The sequence below is a fragment of the Heloderma suspectum genome, chromosome 3, assembly GCF_057233095.1.
Source record: "Heloderma suspectum isolate Gila_16-S chromosome 3, 16-S_ref, whole genome shotgun sequence".
Lineage (NCBI taxonomy): Eukaryota > Metazoa > Chordata > Lepidosauria > Squamata > Helodermatidae > Heloderma > Heloderma suspectum.
Window position 1 is genome coordinate 163675793 of NC_139460.1, and position 23473 is coordinate 163699265.

General features: G+C 48.1%; 1 protein-coding gene across 1 annotated transcript in view; it reads left to right on the top strand.

Moving 5' to 3' along the window:
- PCDH9 (protocadherin 9) overlaps positions 1 to 10074 on the top strand; it is a 1250417-nt gene extending 1240343 nt beyond the window's left edge. Inside the window, exon 4 of the mRNA XM_084844860.1 lies at positions 7661 to 10074. Within this exon, the coding sequence (XP_084700986.1) occupies positions 7661 to 8034 (374 nt within the window). The 3' untranslated portion in view covers positions 8035 to 10074. The remainder of the gene's footprint in view (positions 1 to 7660) is intronic.
- Positions 10075 to 23473: the final 13399 nt, after the last annotated feature.

The window sequence follows — 23473 nt, forward strand, 5'->3', positions numbered from 1 at the left end:
CAGAGTCAGAATCAGGCCCCTTGGCAGCGGACTTTTGGGGAGGGGGGGCGGGGCCCTCCCCTTCCCTTTCTTACCACCCTGGCCCTTCTTAGGAGGCATGATGCAGGAGGTGAATTAAGCAAGCTATCTGTCAGGGTGGACACTGAGCCCATAGTATCCCAGAGTAGTTCTAATGCTGAGGAAGAGCAGTCGCTCCTGGGAGAGGAGCACGCTCCTCTTTCCCAGGACCAACAGCTGACGGAGTTTCCTCCCCCCCACATTCCTAGTTTTAGTTAGCAGTCCAGGGAGTGACCGAGCACAGATAGCAGACTTAGTGAAGGCACGCACTCAACGGCTGCGCCCCGAGGATCCAAGGGAAAAGGGGAGGGATTCTCCCTAGTCCTTATATTCAGGGGTCTGCCAGTAATTGCTTTTCAAACGGGGACCAACTGATCCAACTTAGGGCATAGGGATGCTGCTGCTCAGATCTAGTTGATACCTGTAGAGTTGTTAAGTTGCAAAGGAAGAATAAAGCTTTGAAAAGAATCCCTTTGTCTGTGTCTGGACTTGGCTACTGGATTAGACTGAGAGAGCCCTCTAAGGAGCCCTTGACACTATCAAAGAGTTAATAAAGCCGCTGGGCACCCCAGACAATAGGCAGCCACCCCACAGTCTTAAGATCTGTGGGTATGAGTTACAGACCGAGACAGAGAGGCCTGGGGATGAAGGTGGGAGCGCTGCACTACCGTTTAGATAGAAAATCAGATTTTCAAGAGGCGCAGCCAGGGGCCAAAGGTGATGGAGTTGCGTTTGAGCGTGGGCGCCCACAGCCGAGGGCACCCTGTCACGGGAGGCGCCAAACAGGCAGTCGCTGCTGTTACGCAATTTTATTAATTAAATATTTAATAATCATAATTTAATTAATTTTTATTATTATTATTATTAATATTATTATTTATTTAATTAAAGCTTTCTTTTCATACAAACATAGGAAGCTGCCTTATACTGAGTCAGATCCTGGGTCCATCTAGCACAGAATTGTTGACACTGACTGGCAGCAGCAGATCTCCAAAGTTTCAGGCAGGATTCTTTCGTAGCCCTACCTGGAGATGCTGGGGATTAAACCTGGGGCCTTCTGCATGCCAAGCATGTCCTCTACCACTGAGCCACACCTCTTCCTTTTATTTATTTATTTATTGGGGGGGGGGAGACGTCCCAAGCCCATGGGAGGCGACCAATCGGGCTGTGATATACACGCCCCGACTCGGCTCAGCAGCCAGGCGCCCCTCCAACAGGCAGGCTCGGCTGACCAGTGGGGGGGGCAGTCAGACTGTCGCTTGGAGCGCTGCCGCCGGCAAACACCGGCGCCACGCTCACCCGCCCGCCGATGCCCCCCGCCGGGAGCAACACCTCAGGGAGGCCGGCAAGGCGAGGAGGAAGAGGCCGGCAAGGCAGGCGGCTGGGTAGACAGGCTGGCCGGCAGGCGGGCCATGAGCCGGCCCGGCGGCCAGCGGGCCTGTCAGGCAAGCGTGCGGGCAGGGTGAGCGGGCGGGCGGGGGGGCTGGCGGGCGGGTTGAGCGAGCGTGCGGGCAGGCAGGCGAGCGGGCAGTACAGCGAGTACACGAGGAGACCGAACGGACGGGCGGGCGAGAGGAAAGGAGCTGGCGAAGGAGGGAGGGAGGCGAACAGTATCACCAAGCGAAGATTTTGGTGCGCAGAAGCACGCTGGGTCCAGGCGGCTGGAACGAGGACGAAGCCATTCTCCAGCAGGCCAAAGTCCCTCGTCATGAACCGAGGAGAAAGGAGGGGCGGGCGCACTGCAGCCTCAAGAGCTGGGGCCCTCAGCGTGCGCGACGACACCGGTCTCCAGCAGGCAGGTGTCCTTCGTCGTTTCTGGCGGGGCTGTAGTTCTCTCTAGCTGCGTTGAGCCAGAGAGCTGAGTTTGAGAAGGGGGCTGAGTTTAAGGCAACTCAGCCTGCCCCTCCTTGCATGGTGGTGCCACTGGGGTGCACCAATCAAAGGCCCCTGCGTCATGTCAGCCCACCCGCCCGCAATGCCCCCCCCCCCTTTTAGCCAGACAAGCTGGCGCCGGGTGAGGGCATTTACGAGAATTCTGTGGAAGGTCACCATTTCCCCTTGAGCTTGAGAAAATGTAAGAAGAAAGATTTTACACTATGTCCCCACCTGAGAGGCTGTGGTTTTGGTTTTTGAGGTGTAAGAAAAAATGAGTTAACTTTTGTTTTGTTTTTTGCTCTTTTAGCAAGCACTATGGAGTCTTTCTTAGATTTACTGAAGGCTAACATTTTATTAAGCCTTTGTATGTACATTGTGTACAGTATGGTACACATTTGTTCTGGTTATTCCTCTAGCCCAATTTAGCAATGCATGGGTGTGGGAGGGTTGAGATTGGGCCTACTTGCCAACTCTACACCTCCACAAATTTATCTGGCCAACTGGGGACCCTGCTTGTGCTGGAACAAAGACCACTGTGTGCACAGTAGTCTTTAGTCCAAGGGAGACCAAAGCCGATATGGGATTATGGTGGGTCGACAAGTGGCAGAGCCATTACTGAGAACTCTTGAGCCCCACACTGTGTGGAATGCAGTTCAGAACTAGAATTTGGAATGTAGGGCAGAGAAGCACAGTGTAGGGGTGGACGAAAGTCACTTACCTGTCGTCGAAGCTTGTTCACGGTGGGGGGGAGGCGCTTCGCTGCTCCCCCTGCAAAGTTCAGGCCGGCGTTGCTCTTATTTTCGCCGTAGTCTACGTAAATCTTTACGTAGACTACAGTGACCAAATAAGGAACGGGAATGGTGGCTCCCTATGGGGGCCGCCATTATCCGTACGCACTTTTTTTTTTTTTTTTAACGTCACCCGTGATAGGCTACGTGACGATGTACGTAGCCTATCATGGCTGACTTTGCAAATCTAGCCATGATAGGCTACGTTAATCGTCACGTAGCCTATCACGGGGGCGTTTTTTTTTTTTTCTTTTATTGGAATGGCGGCGGCTGCAGCCGGTCGAAAGACCGGCTGCCGCTCCCGCCCCGCACGAACACCTGCCGAACCGCCGGCCGGACCCGCCGCCGGGAGGGACATTCGGCAAAGGTAAGTCCCGTCCCGGGGGGGGGGTGCGGGGGGGTGCGGAGAATTTCTCCCCGAAACTTGTTCGGGGGGCCGAACACGGCGCTCGGCCCCCCGAAGTTTCATGGAGAAATTCTCCACCATCCCTAGCACAGTGCCAAAATCTCCTCCAAGTTCCCCAAAATTGCCTTACCCCATGAAAGAGGCTTCAGCTATTCTGCCTCATTCTCAGGGTGCTTTAAAATTGATTTTGAATTTGTTTTGGTGGTGTTTTATTTTGAGCTTGCTTGATTACCATGGAGTGGCCAAGGGTGCTGTGTGTTTCCCTCCTTTCTATTACACATCTTTCCATTGCAGCTTCCCAGGCTGCCTGCATTTCCTGATGTGAAAAGGCCCTATAGGAGGAATTTTCCAGAAAGGAAATGTTATGTAGGTTGCAGACATAAAGGGCAATCTGAGCAACATTACAGGTGTGAATGGCCCATTCACGCCTGCAGTGTTGCATAGATTGCCCTTTGCAGTGTTCGGCCCCCCGAACAAGTTTCGGGGAGAAATCCTCCGCACCCCCCCTGCACCCCCCCCCCGGGACAGGACTTACCTTCCCTGAATGTCCCTCCCGGCGGCGGGTCCGGCTGGCGGTTCGTCCGGTGTTCGAGCGGGGCGGGAGCGGCAGCCGGTCTTCCGACCGGCTGCCGCCCCCGCCATTGCAATCAAAGAAAAAAAAAAACAACGTCCCCTGATAGGCTACGTGACGATTCACGTAGCCTATCACGGCTAGATTTGCAAAGTCAGCCGTGATAGGCTACGTCAATCGTCACGTAGCCTATAACGGGTGACTTAAAAAAAAAAAAAAAGTGTGTACGGATAATGGCGGCCCCCATAGGGAGCCGCCATTCCCCTTCCTTATTTGGTCGCTGTAGTCTACGTAAATCTTTACGTAGACTACGGCGAAAATAAGGGCAACGCTATTTGCGTTGCCCTTGTTTTCGCTGTAGTCTACGTAGACATTTACGTAGACTACAGCAACTAAATAAGGAACGCGAATGGCGGCTCCCTATGGGGGCCGCCATTCGCGTACGCGCTTTTTTTGGTTTTTTTTTAAGTCACCCGTGATAGGCTACGTGACGATTCACGTAGCCTATCATGGCTGACTTTCCAGATCTAGCCGTGATAGGCTACGTGAATCGTCACGTAGCCTATCTGGGGACGTTGTTTTTTTTTTTTTTTTTTACTTTCGTGTTCACGGCCGGGCGAGGCGGGAAGCCTCCTCCCCGGCCTGAATTTTGGCCGGGCGAGGCGGGAAGCCTCCCCCCCGGCCTGAATTTCGGCCGGGCGAGGCGGGAAGCCTCCCCCCCCAGCCTGAACTTCGCGGGGGGAGCAGCGAAGCGCTCCATCCCACCGCTAACAAGCTGCGAGAAAAGGTAAGTGACTTTCGTCCACCCCTACTGTCTATGCAACATTTCCTTCCTGGAAATGCCTAAGCTGCCATTGTCATGGAGCAAGATCATTGTCAGGGAAGGAGTGGGTGGGTCCACAGTATTTGTTGGTCACTCACTGAGCCATTTAGGGTCTCGTGTGGTGCAGCAAGCGGGCATGAACAGTGGCTCGGCAAGTGACCGATAGCGCTGGACGAAGTTCAGTCTGTCCGTTGCTAAATGAGATTGGTCCAAAAATATGGAAGGCATCTTTGGCACAGCACTCATAATTAGTATTTTACCATTGCAAGATGGTGAGATTTCATAGTCAAAGCCTAGGGATGTATGAAAATTCTGCCACGGATCTCGGGGAGGCCGAATGCGCTGGCATTCAAAATCGGTGGTGGAATGGCCTGCCCCCCCGCCCCCCCGGGACGAGACTTACCTTGGGCGGATCTTCCTGGTGGCAGCGGTGCGGCCGCTGCCGCCATTTCCAGTTAAAAAAAAACAAAAACGTGATAGGCTACGTAAATGTTTATGTAGCCTATCACGGCTGACTTTTAAAAAAAAAAAACAAAAAACACGCGTACGCAAATGGTGGTGGCCACGGCCGCCGCCATTTGTGTTCCTTATTTTGGCACGTCTTAGTCTACATAAACATTTACGTAGACTAAGACAGCGAAAATAAGGGGAACGCAAATAGCGTCGCGTCTACACTATTTGTGTTCCCCTTATTTTCGCCATCTTAGTCTATGTAAATATTTACGTAGACTAAGACATGCCAAAATAAGGAACGCAAACGGCGGCGGCCGTGGCCGCTGCCATTTGCGTATGCGCGTTGTTTTTTTTTTTTAAAGTCAGCCGTGATAGGCTATGTAAACATTTACGTAGCCTATCACGGCTGACTGCAGGGACGCAAACGGCAGCGGCAATGGCCACCGCCATTTGTGTCCCTGCTAGCCAGAGGCCGGATGTCCGGCTGCTGGCAGAGCCAGCCGGCAGCTCCGCAGAATCCCTGTGGAGCACAGCTTTGTGGAGCACAGTGGAGCACGGCCAGGATTCCGGGGGGGGAGGAACGGACTGCCTCCCCCCGGCAAAGATTCCGGGGGAGGGATGGAACGCCTCCCCCCAACCATAAACATAATCCACGAAAGGTTAGTGCCTTTCGTACATACCTAGTCAAAGCCTGCCAACATGAAAACAATCAAGAAATGCCAATAACCAATTCTCAGGGCTCAAGAGAAAGTTTCACTTTCGAGATTTGAGTTTGGAATTTCTCATTCAGTATTTGAATGGCAACACTGGAATATATATTTTCAGCTCTAGGCTGAATACCTCGCACACCAGTACTCTATCATTTCACTATCAGTCTCATACAGAAGTGGGAACAATATATTCAAGTCTTATTTTATTATAGTAAGCCAGCTTTTTTACTAGGGATGTACGAATCCCTTACCTGGCTCCGCACAGGGGCATCCACGGTGGGGGGGAGGCATTCTGTCCCTCCCCCTGGAATCCTCGATGGGGGGGAGGCGCTCCGTCCCTCCCCCAGGAATCCTGCCTGGCCGGCTCCGCTCCGCGGCCAAGCTGCAGAGCCACCAGCCAGCTCTGGCCACCCGCAGCCAGACATCCGGCCACTGGGCAGCCCTGCAGGGACGCAAATGGCGGCTGTTGTAGCTGCCACCATTTGCATCCCTGTCTCAAGGGAATCTGTAACATCTGGGAACTTACGCAAATTTGCATTTCTCTGCATAAGATTCATGTTTATTGAAAGGTGGTGTAGAAATCCATAAATCAACAAGCACCCCCTTCCCCCCGGGACATCCTCAAAATCAAAATTTGATAACACAATTCATGGTTGTTCAGCAGAAAACCAAAATATTGCATGTAACTTTGATGGTTGTCTCTGAATGTTTGAGGACAGCATGATGGCCATAGCTAATATTTTAGGGATGATTAAATTCTACTAACAGATTAGAGTGTACTGCTGTAGCCTTGTAGAGGCTGAATTATTTTTACAGTTCAGATCAGGAGTTTATCTAATAATAGCTGGATTACTACAGTGTGCTTTATGTAGGGCTGCCCTTGTCGAGAAATTGCAGTTGGTGCATATGGCAACAGTTTAAAGTTTCTATCCGGAGTCCAGTACAGAGATCGCATAACACCCATTTGGAAGGAGCTGCTTTGGGTTCAGGCTCAATTCAAAGAACTGTTGTTGAACTTTAACACCCTAACAGTGCAATCCTACACAGGTCTACTGAGAAGTAAGCTTCAACAGAGCTCACTCTCATGTAAGTGTGACCCTAAGTAGCTGGGTCCCAGATACTGAAAGCAACGTTCTCTCCCATATTTTCCCCATATCTGCTTTATGAGGGGACCTTACCACGTGTGCCATCTTTTCTAGAGGGATATTTGGCAGCTGTAAGATCCAGGGGCTTCTCGGTAGTCCCTATTTTCTGGAATGCCTTCCCCAGGAAGGCCTATCCTGGCCAGCCAGCCCCCTTCCAGTTTTTTGGAAGCATGTATGGGCCTTTGTGGTTTTTAGCTGAGAGAGATTCACCTAGGGCCAGGTTATCTTCGGGATTGTCCCACCCCCATATAAACCACCCAGTCTTTGTGATCTTCAGAAGGAGCACTTCTGAGGGTACCACATGCTCCTAAGGTTTACTTGCAGGAGGGTGCTTAGTGTCGTAGCACCCACCTGCTGGAACCCACCAATGGTCATTAGACCTGTTACAAATTGTCTTTAGACCCACAGACTTCTTAACATCCATTTCTTCACACAGGCTTTCCCAGAGATATAATCCAACCAGCTGTTATTTTAGTGCACAGCAGAGTATGTAGTTGTATTGGTGATTAGTACACTGCTGTCGTTTACTATATTGGTATTGCATACTGCTTTGATAATGCCATGGAAAGTGGAATATAAATGTGGGTAAGAATAACAACTGGACTGCCATTTTTTTTGCGGTTCATATGACTGTTGTGTGTGCTGCTGCTGTGTTATCGTATTCATATTATTGATAGCAAGTTGCCTGCAGAGCTAAATAAGCTAGTCAAGCGAGAGGTACATTTATAAATGAATTGGTCATTCTTCTTCTCAAATCTAACTTCATCTCTTTCTCTCTCTTTCTCCCACCCCCACCCCTTCTCCCTACTGCCTCATCCACACCTCTCGGCAGATGGACCCCTTGGCCCTCGAGGATTAGCAGAAGCAACTGAGATGTGCACTCAGGAATGCCTGGTCCTGGGTCACTCAGACAACTGTTGGATGCCTCCCACGTTGGGTTCATACCAGCAGCCAAAATCTCCACTCTCCACCTTTGCACCTCAGAAGGAATGGGTTAAGAAAGACAAACTGGTGAATGGACACACGTTGACAAGAACCTGGAAGGAAGACAGCAACAGAAACCAGTTCAGTGACCGAAAGCAGTTTGGCTCGGGTGAAGGCCATTTCAACCCTGGCAATCACATGACTGACATTCCTTTGGCTAACTTGAAGTCCTATAAACAAGTGTCGGGAGCAGTGGAGAGTCCAAAGGAGAACCAGCTATAAGAAATGGCTTCTTTGGAACAGTGACTTTAGCCTAGTTAGACTTGCTAATACTGTGTGTGTGTGTCAGAGCTTTATGTACTGAGTAGACCTCTAGAACTATGCGTCACATAGCAGAGATATGCATAATTTTGTGGTAGCTCCATGGAACTACAATACAAAAGAGCATTTCTACTAGTTGTGTGGTTTTGTTAAATAGACATAATCAAACTCTTACAGAGAATCTCTCCAGTTTGCAAATATCTTTTTTTTCCCAATTTATTTGGGGTAACGGGTGGGAGTTTGTTATTTTGCTTTCGTTTTTGACCCTGGACTGCTGCTGTGAACAGTAGAAGATACATTTGGAGAGTGAGAGAAAGTGTGAAAGTGAATGAGCAACAGAGAGTGAGAGGAAGAATGAGTGAGAGAGAGAGAGAGGATTGCAATTCTTAGAAAGCATATCCAATTAGGAAATTGTGTTATTATTGCCATTGATCTTGTGCTGGGACTGCTATACTTGACATCTTTACTGAAACAAAACAACTAAAATTACAAACATTAAACCTACTGTGCTATTAACAACGTTAGTGGACACTTGTTAAGTCCATCAGTGTTCAAGTACTTGTAAATAGGATCAATTATTATTAATAACTTTTGTGTATTTATAACGTTCACCTAAAAAAATACTGTAGCATAATTCTGTGTATCACAGTTGCTTTTTTTCTTCTTTGTTTCATTTGCTTCCTGTTGCTTTTTTTAATTTTGTTTCTTTTGGTGATGGTGTTTCTGTGTTGGTAGTCTGTCTGACACACAATGTTCCAAGGAACTCAAAACACTTGTGTTAAAAACTGAGTAAAGGGGGGGGGGAGATTTTACTTTGCTGTTATTCTGATAAACAAACGCTATTTGCCAATTCTAAAATATAAATACACTTGAAGCAAGGGCTTTGAAATTTAGCCACTGTTATTTTTTGTTATTATTCTGATTTTCAAAGCAAAGGGGAGAAAAAGAGGACATCAACTTTGATCGCAGCTGAAACAGATGGCTTTTTAAAAAGGAAGTCTGAGGTATTCACTGCAATCATACTAGAGAGTAACATTAACCAACATGAAGGGGAGGATAATTTGCTAAGGGCTCAATCTTCTGAGGAGTTTCACTGCAAGAGCCCCACTGAGGTGAATGGGAGGTACCCAAGTGCCCATTCTGTTCAATGGAATTTGTGCAGCAGAACTTCCTGAGGAATTGTGCCCTGTACCATTATCAAATGATTGCTTTCTTTATAATTGGGCCAAGTGTGTGTCTATACCTAAGACAGTTTGTATTGCTCAAATGGCAGCGGTTGTGTTAATCTTCATCTGCATTGATGTTGTAGTAACACAAGTGTTTTTAGATCATAGCCACAAAATATTTAATGTGTTGTGCCTTCATGATGTAACCAAGCATTCTCCTGGTAGGCTAGTTGGGGGAAATGAAAGGGTTCAATCTCTAATTCTTGCTGTTTAACTGTTTGTTATCATAGTTGGTCAATGCCTGGCAGGTACCAGTGTCACGTCACTTGAATCAAACCGGCAAAGTGACTCCAAATGTTAATAAGATCTCAGTTGCACGTCGAACAAATCCTAATCCAAACGTTCTTAGGAGTTTTTTTTCTTAAGGCATGACAGACAATTTAAACAAATAGCATGCAACATAGTGGGGGGAAATGTCCTTAAAGGGGAAAAAAAAAGCAAAAATTATCTTATGCCACAGTTAAACATCAGTCTTAAATGCAAAATAAATAAATAAAGTAGTTAATATTGATGGTTAATTTGTTCTCACCAAAAATAATAAAACTAACCGAAAAGTTATTTTGTATATAGCAGTTCACATTTTCTTTCCTCCACAGTATACAAGCATAAAATGGGCTAGGGGTGCATTGCTTATTGCGGTAATTATGTCAGTTTGTGAGGGGTGTTTGATGACTTTGACTGGATAAATATCTAAACAGTTATCCTTGTTACTGCTTTGCCAGTTCAACGTTATTTACAGTTATTCAGCTCTTGCAATAAATGTTCTGAATTCCTGATTGTCTTGTGGGAGTTCTTGGCCTAGTGCCTTACTAAGTCTTTCCTTATTAAGCACTTTCAAACTACCCCTCCCTCCCAAAATCACTGTGATGCAGCCTGAGGAAACTGGGTGGCACTAAGATCAAGAAGAAATCCTGACCTTAGGCATGGCAATTGAGGAAAATGATGGCAATGGGTGAGGCTATAGGGAAGGGCAATATTGGGGTTTGGGGGTAGGGTCTTAGCACTATGTTGATGAAATCCAGCTCTGTCTCTCTTTGTCAACTGATTAGGGATGTATGAAAGTCACTTACCTTTAACGAAATTTGATTCGCAGTGGGGGGGAGGCGCTCCATCCCTCCCCCCCAAATTCTGGCCGGGGGGGGAGGTGCTCCATCCCCCCCCCACCGAATCCTGGCCGGCCAGGCCCGCAAATGGCGGTGGCCATAGCCACCGCCGTTTGCGTCCCTGCAGTCAGCCATGATAGGCTACGTAAATGTTTACGTAGCCTATCACGGCTGAGTAAAAAAAAAAAGTGCATATGCAAATGGCGGCACCCATGGGCACCACCATTTGCGTTCCTTATTTTGGCACATCTAGTCTATGTAAACGTTTACGTAGACTACAGCGAAAATAAGGAGAACGCAAATAGTATAGATGCTACGCTATTTGCGTTCCCCTTATTTTCGCCATAGTCTACATAAATGTTTACGTAGACTAGACATGCCAAAATAAGGAACGCATACGCGTGGTGTTTTTTGGTTTTTTTTTACTCAGCCGTGATAGGCTACGTAAACATTTAGGTAGCCTGTCATGGTATTTTTTAAAAATCTAGCCGTGATAGGCTATGTAAATCTTTACGTAGCCTATCACGTTTGTTGTTGTTGTTGTTGTTTTACTGGAAATGGCGGCGGCGCCAAACCGCTGCCAAACCGCCGCCGGAGCCGCTGCCGCCAGGAGGATTCACCCAAGGTAAGTCCCATCCTGGGGGGGTGGGGGGGGCAGACCATTTCACCACCAATTTTGGGGGGCCGAATGCGCTGGCATTCGGCCTCCCCGAGATTCGTGGCGAAATTCTCTGACATCCCTACAACTGATACCAAGAAGGCTTTGGAAATTCTGAACCATTGCCTGGCCACAGGAATGGATTGGATGTGGGTTAACAAGCTGAGGCTCAATCCAGACAAGACCAAAGTACTGCTGGTCAGTAGAAAAGCTAATCTGGGATTAGGGGTGAAACCTGTTCTGGATGGGGTGGCACTCCCTCTGATAGATCAGGCTCACAGATTGGGCATGGGTTTGGAACCAGTGCTGTTCCTGGATGGTCAAGTGGCTGCTCTCGCCAGGGGGTGCTTTGCCCAGCTTTGGTTGGTGTGCCAGTGATAGCCCTTCCTGGAGAAGGGATAGCTGTCCACAGTGATCCACACATTAATCACCTCCCATTTAGATGATTGTAACACACTCTACATGGGGTTGCCCTTGAAGATTGTTCAGGAAATGTGGCTAGTGCAAAATGCAGCGACGACCAGATTGTTTTCTGGTGTGTGCTTTGTTGACCATATTGCACCAATCTTGTATCAACTGCAATGGCTGCCAGTCTATTCCCAGCCAAAGTTCAAGGTGCTGGTGCCTACCTATAAAGCCCTAGATGGCTTGAGGCCAGGCTATCTGGAAGACTGCCCCTCCCATATGAACCTACCCTCTGCATGTCCCACCATCAAGAGAGGGGATAAGACCTCCATTGCAGCCCACCACCTGTGGAAATCTCTCAAAGAAGCAGCTAGACTGGACCCTTCTTTGTTCAGTTTTAGGTGGGCTGTTAAAAGGTTTTAATTCTGTGTGGTTTTAAGTATTTAAAATGTATCAGCTCTGCCTCTGCACTTCATTTTTAAGATTCTCTCCTGGTCTTAATTCTGCTGGTGGTGATGTTTTAAAGTTTGCCTGTCCCACATTCTCCCCAGTGGGGGAAGGCACAGGGAGGCAATGCTGCTGTGATTAAGGCTTGGGATGGAGGGCTGCTCCTACACCCACACCTTGGTCAGGAATGGTTTTGCTGTGACCAGGGGAACCAGCCAAAGAAAGTCCATATGGTGAAGTCAAGTCCCCAACTGAAGTTTCTGCTAGGGCAGGAAAGTGGATGACATCTTCTGGCCTGCAGACGGCCTGGTAGAGGGTCATCCAGAAATCACCTGAAAACAGTTCCCTGCCTTAGCCCTCATTTGTAAATATTATGTTGAGCATAATTAGAAAATTAGAAAAGAATGAAAAATAAAACTGCTAGTATCCTAAGGCCCTTATACAAATCTATAATGCAACCACATTTGGAGTACTGTATACAGTTCTGGTCACTGCACCTCAAAAAAAGTTTTTGTACAGCTGGAAAAGATGCAGAAAAGGGCAATCAAAATTATCAAGGGGCTGAAGCAACTCCCCTGTGATGAAAGGATACAACGTCTGGAACTGTTTAACTTAGAAGAAAAGTGAGTATGGGGAAACATGATAAAAGTGGTACAAAATTATTAATGGTATGGAGAAAACAGCTAGGAGAAGATGTTCTCCCTCTCTCATAATATTAGAACCTGGGACCATCCAACAAAGATTGGATGATGGGAAATTCAGAACAGATAAAAGGAAGTACATCTTCACAGTGCATAGTTAAGCAATGGCATTTGCTACCACAAGACATAATGATGGTCACCAACTTGGTCAGCTTCAAAAGGGGATTAGACAAATTCCTGGAGGATACAGCTATCAATGGCTACTAGTCTTGATGGTTATATATTATCTGTAATATCAGAGGCAGTAGACTTCTTTAGACTGGTTGCTGGGGAACATGAGCAAAAGGGTGCTGTTGCACTCATGTCCTGCATGTGGGCTTCCCAGAGTGATCTGGTCAGCTGCTGTGTGAACAGAATGTGTGACTAGATAGTCCTTTGGTCTGATCTAGCATGGCTTTTCTTGTGTTCTTAAACAGCCTTAGCAACCTGATTCTTGAAGTGTTGATGTTTATTTGACTGTCCTTTATGGACTAACTTCGCAGTTCTGGCTTCATAAGCCAAGAAAAATCTCAATAAGCCCAAGGAAAATGTTAAAATCTGCCCACAGCTTGTGGATTGCCCACAGCAATCATATATAGGTGAACATATATAAGCACAAAAATGTAAACACATAGTAAAGTCTAATCTTGGTAAAACAAAGTGTAGTATGGTATCTTCATGGCAGTGCATATCCAAATGATCTTTGCCATTTTCCCCTTTGGAGCAATGATGGAGGCAAAGCAACCCTACCGGCAGTACATATGGTGAGTGAGTGAATTCATACAGAATATACCTTGCATTATCACTATATTGATCACTTGATACCTAATGGGATACCTTGCACGTAAATAAAATGGACATGGTGCAGGTCAGAGATGTAGCAGGATGACCAGTAGAAAGTACTGTTGGACTAAGCAGTTTTCAAACCCCAAGTGGTTCTTGTACCTGGATACCCCAACAAAAGTGTGGGAAGAGATAAAATTTTTGCTGGCTGACTAGCCTTTGAAATACAGGATAATGTTGTTACTGTCATCATCATCATCATTGCCATGGTGAGTTGGGATGTTGGAGAAATCTGCAATGGAACCAAATGTTCTTGGATTTTCATGAATCCAACCTGTGGATTCTGCAGTGGACCAGCTTTTCTCTTATTGGGCAGATTCCGTGGATTTGTGGACCGGTTTTCTGACTTTCCTGAATTTTGTGCAAATTTCATTGTTCAAAAAATAGCCTTAAAAAGGGGGCCAAAAATGAGCATTTTACCCATAAGATAAAGTGTGAAAATGCACTTGGGGTGGGGGTGGGGGATTTGCACATTTTCACACATGCGAGTTTGTGCAAATCTGGAAAAAAAAATTCTGATTCCCTCAGTGGACAAATGATGGAATGAAAGGTGTCTGACAATCCGCAAAGCACAGACAGAATAGTTTTCACACAGTCCGTACTTCCCTAATGGTGAGTAGTATAAGCAAATGTGGCATCATATATCTAAAACTGGTGGGTAAAAACTGGTGTGTGTGTGTGTGTGTGTGTTTCACTTCAATAAGGACTTCGTGGGGCTTCTGAAGTTCTCTTCAGAAGAGAACTGAGGGGAGAGGATTGTTCCACTGTTTACAGCTGGCTGGTTGCTTGCTGTCTGTAACCCCCCCCCCCATCTCCCAGTATCCTGCCTTGTGTTGGCCTGCGCTGATTGCAGAGTGAGTGGGAATACCTGCTGAAGTTTTCTCCAGCCAACCAGAGGAGAGTGCTATCTCTGAGCCTTGAGATCTCCAAGCATCATGGAGACTGCAAAACTGCCCTGCTACGGGTAGAGGGCTGCCCCCGGAGGGGAAAACCAAAGGAGGGTTCCCCTTTGGTTTGCCCCTTTGTTTTCCCATGAGGGTGAAGGTGTCTTCCATCTTCTCTTCCTTTTTGGACTGCTTACATCCTGGTCATCTATTGATTGCCTGTATTGTGTGAGGTGAGGTGTCCCTGAGTGAGAGTAGGGATCCTCTGCCAACAGCAGTTCTTCATATGTTATTGTTGCCCACCCTGGGTGAGAGAGAGGGGATAGAGGCTTCATATCCCACAACCGCTTCTCTGCCCAGGGTGGGAGCCTGTGGGAGCTTGAAGTGGAGCTTTCCCTGTGTGACTGCTGGGGGGAGAACTGCATTGCCACCTTCCAGGTGAGAGAATGAGCATGAACCAAAGGAAGAAGGTTACATGGCTAAGAAATAGCACTTTACTTGTTCTCTGCTTTATTTGGTTGATTAACAAGCCTGATGTCTTAACTGTGACTAGCGGCTGGTTACAACCACAATTACAAATTGTGACTGTATTAGTTTGGTTGGGAGTGATTGTTGGATGAGTAGAGCGTATGAGTTGAATGGTTGATTGTATATTTGAATGGTGGGTGACTGTGGAGAGTGTGTGGGTATTTTTACGGCAGAAGGATGTGCCTAGGAGACTCTAGTGCAGGGACCCATGGAGGGGGCACCACTATTCCAGTGACTTGGGGCAGATGGAGATCTGGCAGGAGGAGGGGGTTGGGACACCAAAGTAGAATGGGCCACAGGTATTTATACACTGTTCCCCTTCTGCCCCCCTCCTCTAGCTCTCATGTAGCTGGTGGCTCCTCCACTGTGCCCTCCTGTCTTGCGGTGCTTGCTATTTAATGCCAGATTGATCTGCAATAAGACTGCACTAATTCACGATTTAATCATGGATGAGAGGGCTGACCTGGTGTGTATTACTGAGACTTGGGTGGGTGAGCTGGGTGGAGTCAACCTGACTCAGGTCTGCCCACCTGGGTACTCAGTGCAGCACCAACATAGGTTGGAGGGCCGTGGGGGGGGGGGAGTTGCCACGGTTCATAGAACTTCCATCTCTATCACCAAGAGACCACTCCACCTTGGAGCGGGCCTTGAGGGGTTGCACCTGGTGTTGGGCCACAGAGACAGATTGCGGATGCTGCTGGTATACCACCCACCCTGCTGCCCAGCATCCTCCCTGACTGAGCTGGCAGAGGCAGTCGCAAGTGTGGTGTTGGAGGAACCCAGGACTGTGGTTCTGGGTGAATTCAACTTCCATGCTGAGGCTAGGGATGGACGAAAGGGACTTACCTCATCCCGCAGCTTGCTTCGCGGTGGGGGGGAGGTGCTTCGGTTCTCCCCCCGAAGTTCAGGCGAGGGGGGGGAGGCACCCTGCCTCGCCCGGCCGAAATTCAGGCTGGGGGGGAGGCGCCCCATCCCTCGCCGGTGAAATTCAGGCCGGGTAGGAGCGCCCCGTCTACCCGGCTGCGAAAAAAAGTAAAAAACAAACACACACACACCCGTGATAGGCTACGTAACGATTTACGTAGCCTATCACGGCTAGATTTCTAAAGTCAGCCGTGATAGGCTACGTAAATCGTCACGTAGCCTTTCACGGGTGACTTTGGAAAAAAAAAAAGCGCGTACGCAAATGGCGGCTACCATGGGGACCGCCATTTGCATTCCTTATTTTGGCACATCTAGTCTACGTAAACATTTACGTAGACTATGGTGAAAATAAGGGCAATGCAAATAGCATTCCCTTATTTTCACCGTAGTCTACGTAAATATTTACGTAGACTAGACGTGGCAAAATAAGGAATGCAAATGGCGATGCCCCATGGGCACCGCCATTTGCGTACGCGCTTTTTTTTCCCCCCAAAGTCACCCATGATAGGCTACGTGACGATTTACGTAGCCTATCACGGCTGACTTTGGAAATCTAGCCATGATAGGCTACGTAAATCGTTACGTAGCCTATCACGGGTGTGTGTGTGTGTGTTTTTTACTTTACTTTTTTTTTTTTGCAATGGCGGCGGTGGCAGCCGGTTGGGAGACCGGCCGCCACCCCCGCCGAACCGCCGCCGAACTGCCACCGGGACCCGCCGCCGAGAGGGATATTCGCCGAAGGTAAGTCCAATCCTGGGGGGGGGGCGGGGGCCGGCAGAGAATTTCCCCAACACTTTTGGGGGGCCGAATGCATCGGCACTTGGCCTCCCGAAGATTCGTGGAGAAATTCTCCGCCAACCCTAGCTGCGGCTGTCTCTGGAGTTCCAGCTCAGGACTTCATGGCCTCCATGACAACCATGGGGCTGTCTCATTATGTCATTGGTCCAACACATGAAGCAGGGCACATCCTTGATTTGGTTTTTGCTCCAACTTGGGAGATGGGTAGTCTGAAGACTGGGGGACTCCAAGTAACCCCATTGTCATGGTCAGACCATTTCCTGGTGAGATTTGAACTTACGGCATTACTCTCCTCCTGTGGGGGTGGGGGACCTATTCGGATGGCCTGCCCCAGGAGACTGATGAAATCCAATGGATTTCTGAATGCTCTTCGGGATTTCCCAATGGAGAGAGCTGGTGATCCAGCTGAGGCCCTAGCCCTAGCCTCACTCACTGTGGAACAGTGAGATGCGGAGGGCCATTAACTAGGGATGTACAAAATTGGCCTTACCTGGCTCCGCCGGGTTCCGCTGGGGGGGGGAAGGCCTCCGTCCCTCCCCCTGGAATCCTCGCTGGGGGGGTAGGCAATCCGGTCCTCCCCCCCCGGAATCCTGCCCGGCCAGCTCCGCTCCGCGGGGATTCCGTGGAGCCACCGGCCGGCTCCGCCAGCAGCCGGACATCCGGCCGCTGGCTAGCAGGGATGCAAATGGCAGCGGCCGTAGCCGCCGCCGTTTGCGTCCCTGTAGTCAGCCGTGATAGGCTATGTAAATCTTTTCATAGCCTATCACGTCTGACTTTAAAAAAAATAAAATGCGCGTACGCAAATGGCGGTGGCTACGGCCGCCGCCATTTGCGTTCCTTATTTTGGCCCGTCTTAGTCTACGTAAATATTTTAATAAGGCCAAAATAAGGAACGCAAAATAAGGAACGCAAGTGGCCCATCTTAGTCTACATAAATATTTTAATAAGGCCAAAATAAGGAATGCAAATGGCGGCGGCCATAGCCACCGCCATTTGCGTACGCGCGTGTTTTCTTTTTTTAAAGTCAGACGTGATAGGCTATGTAAAGATTTATGTAGCCTATCACGTCATTTTTTTTTTTACACTGGAAATGGCAGCGGTGGCAGCCGGTCGGAAGACCGGCCACCGCAGCCACTGCAGCTGCCGCCGGAGCCACCGCCACCCGGAAGATCCGTCCAAGGTAAGTCTCGTCCCAGGGGGGATCTGCGGGGGGGGGCAGGGGGGGCAGGCCATTCCACCACAGAGTTCGGGGGGCTGAATGCATTGGCATTCGGCCTCACCGAGATCCGTGGCGGAATTCTCTGCCATCCCTACCATCAACTTGATTTCACCTGAGTGCCTTCTCCAGCACTGTCGAGCCTGTTCTGCTCCCTGGTATACTGGAGAGCTGCAGTCAATGAAACAACCTGGATGTCAGCTAGAGTGCAAATGGCACAAGACTTGAAGTGAAGATGACTGAGCATGCTCTAGAGTGCATAATCGTGCCTATTGCATGGCAGTGCAGGCAGCAAAGAAGGTTTATTTTGCTGCCTCCATTGCATCCGGATGGTCTTCTGGATGGTCTGGTGGTTGTTAACATCTTCCCCAGTAAATGGGGCTCTGGCCCTGTCGAGGACCCGCTGTGACCATTTGCATTGCACTTTGGGGACAAAATCACTTGTCTCCGCAGCAACCTTTTTGCTATTGTTAGTGCAGTACCAGTTGAGGTGTCTGATGCCAACATCTGCCCGATTTTGTGGGATCAGTTCCAGTTGTTACGTCCTGATGATGTGGACAAGATGCTTGCAATAATGTGACCAACCATGTGCCCTCTTGATCCTTGCCCCTCCTGGCTAATAAAAGCTAGCCAAGGGGGTATGACTGGGTGGGTCCAGGGAGTGATAAATGCTTCCCTACAGGAAGGGGTAGTCCCTGCTGTCCTTAAGGAGGCAGTAGTGTGGCCACTCCTGAAGAAGCCCACTCTGGACCAATGGTATTAGACAACTACTGCCCAGTTGCAAATACCCCTTTTCTAGGGAAGGTACTTGAGAGGGTCGTGGCGGATCAAATGCAGGCACTCTTGGAGGATACTGATTATCTAGACCCATTTCAATCTGGGTTTTGTCCTGGTTATGGGGCTGAATCAGCCTTAGTCACCCTGATGGATGACCTTTATCGAGAGAGGGACAGGGGGAGTGCAACGCTGTTCATTCTGCTTGATCTCTTATCAGCTTTTGATATCATCGACCATGGTATTCTCCTGGATCGATTCTGTGAGATGGGTATTGGAGGCACTGTGCTACAGTGGTTCCGGTCCTACCTACAGGGCCGATTTCAGAGAGTAACATTGGGTGACTTTTCCTTTGCCCCTTGGCAATTGAGCTATGGGGTGCCGCAAGGTACCATCTTGTCCCCAATGTTGTTTAACATCTATATGAAGCCGCTGGGAGCAGTCATTAGAGGATTTGGAGCGAAATACCATCAGTATGCTGATGACACACAGCTTTATCTCCCTGTGACATCTGAATCAGGAGAGGCTGTGCAAGTCCTGAATCAATGCCTAGACTCAGTAATGGACTGGATGAGGGCCAATAAACTGAAGCTGAATCCTGGCAAGACGGAAGCCCTGTGGGTGAATGGTTCCCGGGTCTGGGAGATAGGCTCATTGCCTGTTCTGGATGGGGTTGCACTCCCTCTGAAATATCAGGTCTATAGTCTGGGGGTACTCCTAGATCCATCATTGTTGCTGGAGGCCCAAGTGGTTGCAATGGCTTGGAGTGCCTTTTACCAGCTTTGGCTGGTTCACCAGCTACGGCCTCTCCTGGACAGGGATAGCTTGGCCATGGTGGTACAGGCATTAGTAACCTCAAGACTGGATTACTGCAATGTGCTCTATGTGGGGCTGCTCTTAAGGCTGGTCCAGAAGCTAGAGCTAGTGTAGAATGCAGCAGCTCGGCTGTTGTCAGGAGCTACCCCCTTTCAGCGTGTAACTCCTTTGCTGAGGGAACTGCACTGGCTGCCTATTCACTACTGGGCCAAGTTTAAGGTATTAGTACTAGTGTACAAAGCCCTAAACAACTTGGGACCAGGATACCTGAGAGAACACCTCCTCCCTTGCCAACCTGCCTGGTCACTGAGGTCATCAGAGGGCATGTTCCTGGTGGTTCCACATGGACCTATGGCCTGTTTGGAGTCCACCAGGAAAAGAGTGTTCAGTCTGATGGTCCCCTTTCTGTGGAATTCCCTACCTTTAGAGGTCAGGCAGGCACCAACATTGTGTTCCTTCCGGTGCCTCCTGAAGACGTTCTTTCAAGAGGCCTTCCTTGCTTGACCAGCCATGATTTGTCAAACTCCACTTTGTTGGGGTTTGTCTTTTTTTAAAAAAATGTTTAAACTCTTTTAACCATTGTTTTGTTCTTTTATCATGTTGTTCGCCACTTCGAAGTCTTCTGATGGGGAGCGGTATATAAATATTGTAAATAAATAAATAAATAAATAAATAAAATAAAATAATGGGGGGGAATGATTTGATGATGAAGGAATCTGAAGGAAAATAGAGAGGTGATGCCATGTAGGTGTTTGGAAAAATAGTTACAATAGATGAAGTTGTTCAAAAGTTAGCTACACAAACAGCAGACCACATGGTTAAAAGGTTGTTGGTTTGTACTGATTCCTGCAGAAGGAATAATAATTGCATGTTCCACCATATGAGAAGAAAATCTTCCTACATACAGGAAATGGGTGTCAGGGAGAAGAGTTGTATTCTAGCCTTCTTACCTACATTCTAGTTTTCTATGCACAGGGAGATTTTGAAAGAGCATATCCAAACATATGCTGTTTCACTCCACTGTTTGAAGTGGCACAATCCAGGAATGGTTTTACCATGTGATCTGTTGTTTGTTCAGACCAGCCCCATGACAGCATGATATGTATTTCTATAGGTGCACTCCAGGGAACTGTGATGGGTAATAACAACAAAGGGTCTTGTAAGGTGCCATGAGGCTCTTTGTGGGGTTTGCTGCAACAGAGTCACATGGCTGTCCTTCTGGCAATTGTGACAGGTAATGTTTCAATCCATCCCATGAGGATGTCAAATAAAGGATGAAATAGAATATCTTCTTCTTTAAAAATAAATCATCTATTTAACTCCTCAAAGTTGTTTGTTGGTACTCTTAAACCCTGAGCATCTTAAAACAGCTTTTGGAAGAATTGTGATCATTAAGAAAAATATATTTGGAGATCAGCTTTCATATGGGTATGTGCCAGGAACTTGATCTAAATCCAATTAAAGGCAGTGGGACTTGTGCCAAGGACTTCAATAGGATCTGCAGTTGGCCCTACATGTGCTCAGTGAAGATGCTTTCATTTCCATCCAATCGGCTGGTGCAGTCCCCCTGGCACATTGACACTGCTGGGTAAATCCCATATATCTCTCAATAAGCCCTTAGTTTACATCCTGACAGGAATTCAACAATGTGGCAGAGAAAGGGCACTTTTCCTCCCACGGTAGAGGATGAACATGCAAATCAGCCCAAGGGACCATTCAAATGCTTGTTAGGATCACATGAACCAGAGCCAGGCATTAAGGGGTGATTAACAGTGAGCCTGCGTTGGCTGTATCTGGAGGCTTTGCTCCTGTCACTTCCAGAAGCCTTCTCTCAGCAGGGAAATGTGAGGGCCATTTTCTCCCCTCAGAAGCATGCAGAATTTTGCAAGCTGATAGGAAAATATAAACTCTACCAGGCTTTTTAGGGATTTCATCTTTTTCAATTAATAGAAAAATAACTTCACCAAATAACAAAATGAAAAGCTTCAAAAGTCAAGTCCATTTTATTTTGTTAGGAATGTAAGTGTTTACTTCAACCCCAAGTATGGAAAGGGACAGACAATTTGAAAATTTATCCCACCTTTTGCTTAAGGGAGCCATATTATGAAGTCAGATGAGTCACAGAAACTTACAGTTTATATTGTGATAGCAAGAGATACCCCTCCACTCTCACATACACATGCATTGCAGCCATGTGGGACCCACATCCCCATAGCAGAAGCATTCTAGCCTAATCCACTTTCCCCCTGCCCATTCTGTCCTCCAAAACCTCCAAAGTATGGCCTTCATTACACTTTGTAACAGAAAAGGCACTGTTGGGCTAACATTACATGCAGTCACACTGTAATACAGCCTTATATTAAAGTATTTGTCCTGTTGCCACAGGTAGGAACACATTCTATGCAGGGAAGTAAATGGACTTCCATCTAGGTGTGATGGCGACTTGATTTCTGTGCTAGCCCCTTCCTCCATGGCCAGAAGGGAAATGAAGCAGACTGGTGGGGGATGGATGGAGAGATCCATACCTCATTTGCTAGCCAGCTTCATAGAAGTCTTTTTTATTTTATTTTTTACTAGTCTGCTAAGAAGCTAGTAGCCTTTTAGGGGTTCCCCCCCCATAGACGATTGGTATAATATGTAATTTGTCCATTACAGCAATTATAAATTATTTATTTTTTTAATACACGTGGTGAGTACTTGCAGTGAATTTTAACTGTTCATTTCATAAATGATCCAACTTGGACCACAACTCATCACATGAGGGTAGGAATGGGCAATTCAACAAAATTCAAGCTCATTCAGGTTCCGTTTTCCAACTTGAAGCTGATTCCTACTTATGCCTATATTGGATTGTGAGCTTTGTTTCTTTTCACACAAAAATCCATGCATATTTGTGAGGGTATTTTTTTTCAATTGTACACATGGATTGTGCATATTTTTGAAATGTATTTATTTTCTCCCATTGACTAAAGTGTGTTTGTGTGCATTTTTCAAATATATACATTTCCCTTGCATGCTTTTCAAATGTACGCATTTATTGAGCACATTTTTTATTGCATGAATTGCATTGCAAGTAGGGATGTACGAAAGTCACTTACCTTTCTGTGGGTTATGTTCATGTTGGGGGGGGGAGGTGTTCTGTCCCTCCTCCCAGAATCCTTGACGGGGGGGAGGCGATCCGTTCCTCCCCCCCCCGGAATCCTCGACGGCCGGCTGTGTTTCGCGGCGGCTCCAGAGCCATCCGCAGCTGGATTTCCGGCCGTGGAGGGCTCTGGGTAAAAACAAACAAACAAACATGTACGCAAATGGCGGCAGCTACGGCCACCACCATTTGTGTTCCTTATTTTACGCCGTCTTAGTCTACGTAAATATTTACATAGACTATTACGGCAAAAATAAAGGGGAATGCAAATAGCGTCGCGGGCGCTATTTGCGTCCCTTTTTGATTTGCCATTTTAGCCTACATAAATATTTACATAGGCTAAAATGGCAAATCAAAAAGGGACTCAAATAGCGCCCGCTACGCTATTTGCGTTCCCCTTTATTTTCGCCGTAATAGTCTACGTAAATATTTACATAGACTAAGATGGCGAAAAATAAGGAACGCAAATGGCGGCGGCCGTTTTTGCATACGCTTTTTTTTTAACCCAGCCGTGATAGGCTATGTAAATCTTTACGTAGCCTATCACATCCCTGTAAAAAACAAGGAGAGCCTGGAGAGCCAGGGCCTGCAGGAGAAGCCACCACCACCACCACAGGGGAAGAGGCGTGCTTGCCGCCGCTGGGCCTTCTGCTGCCGCCGCCGCTGCTACCACCACCAGGCCTTCCTTGTGGACTTCTGCCTGGCAGACCGCCAGTCCCTGCAGGACCAGGCCCCCAGGTACCGAGCCAGCTGTGCTGCTCCACCTGCCCCTCCCTGGAGGGGCTACATAAGCTGGCTGGCTGAGGTGGCCTGGGAGAGCCAGGGCCTGCAGGAGAAGCCACCACCACCACCACCGGGGAAGAGGCGTGCTTGCCGCCGCTGGGCCTGCTGCCGCCGCCGCTGGGCCTGCTGCCGCCGCTGCTGCCGCTGCCACCACCACCAGGCCTTCCTTGTGG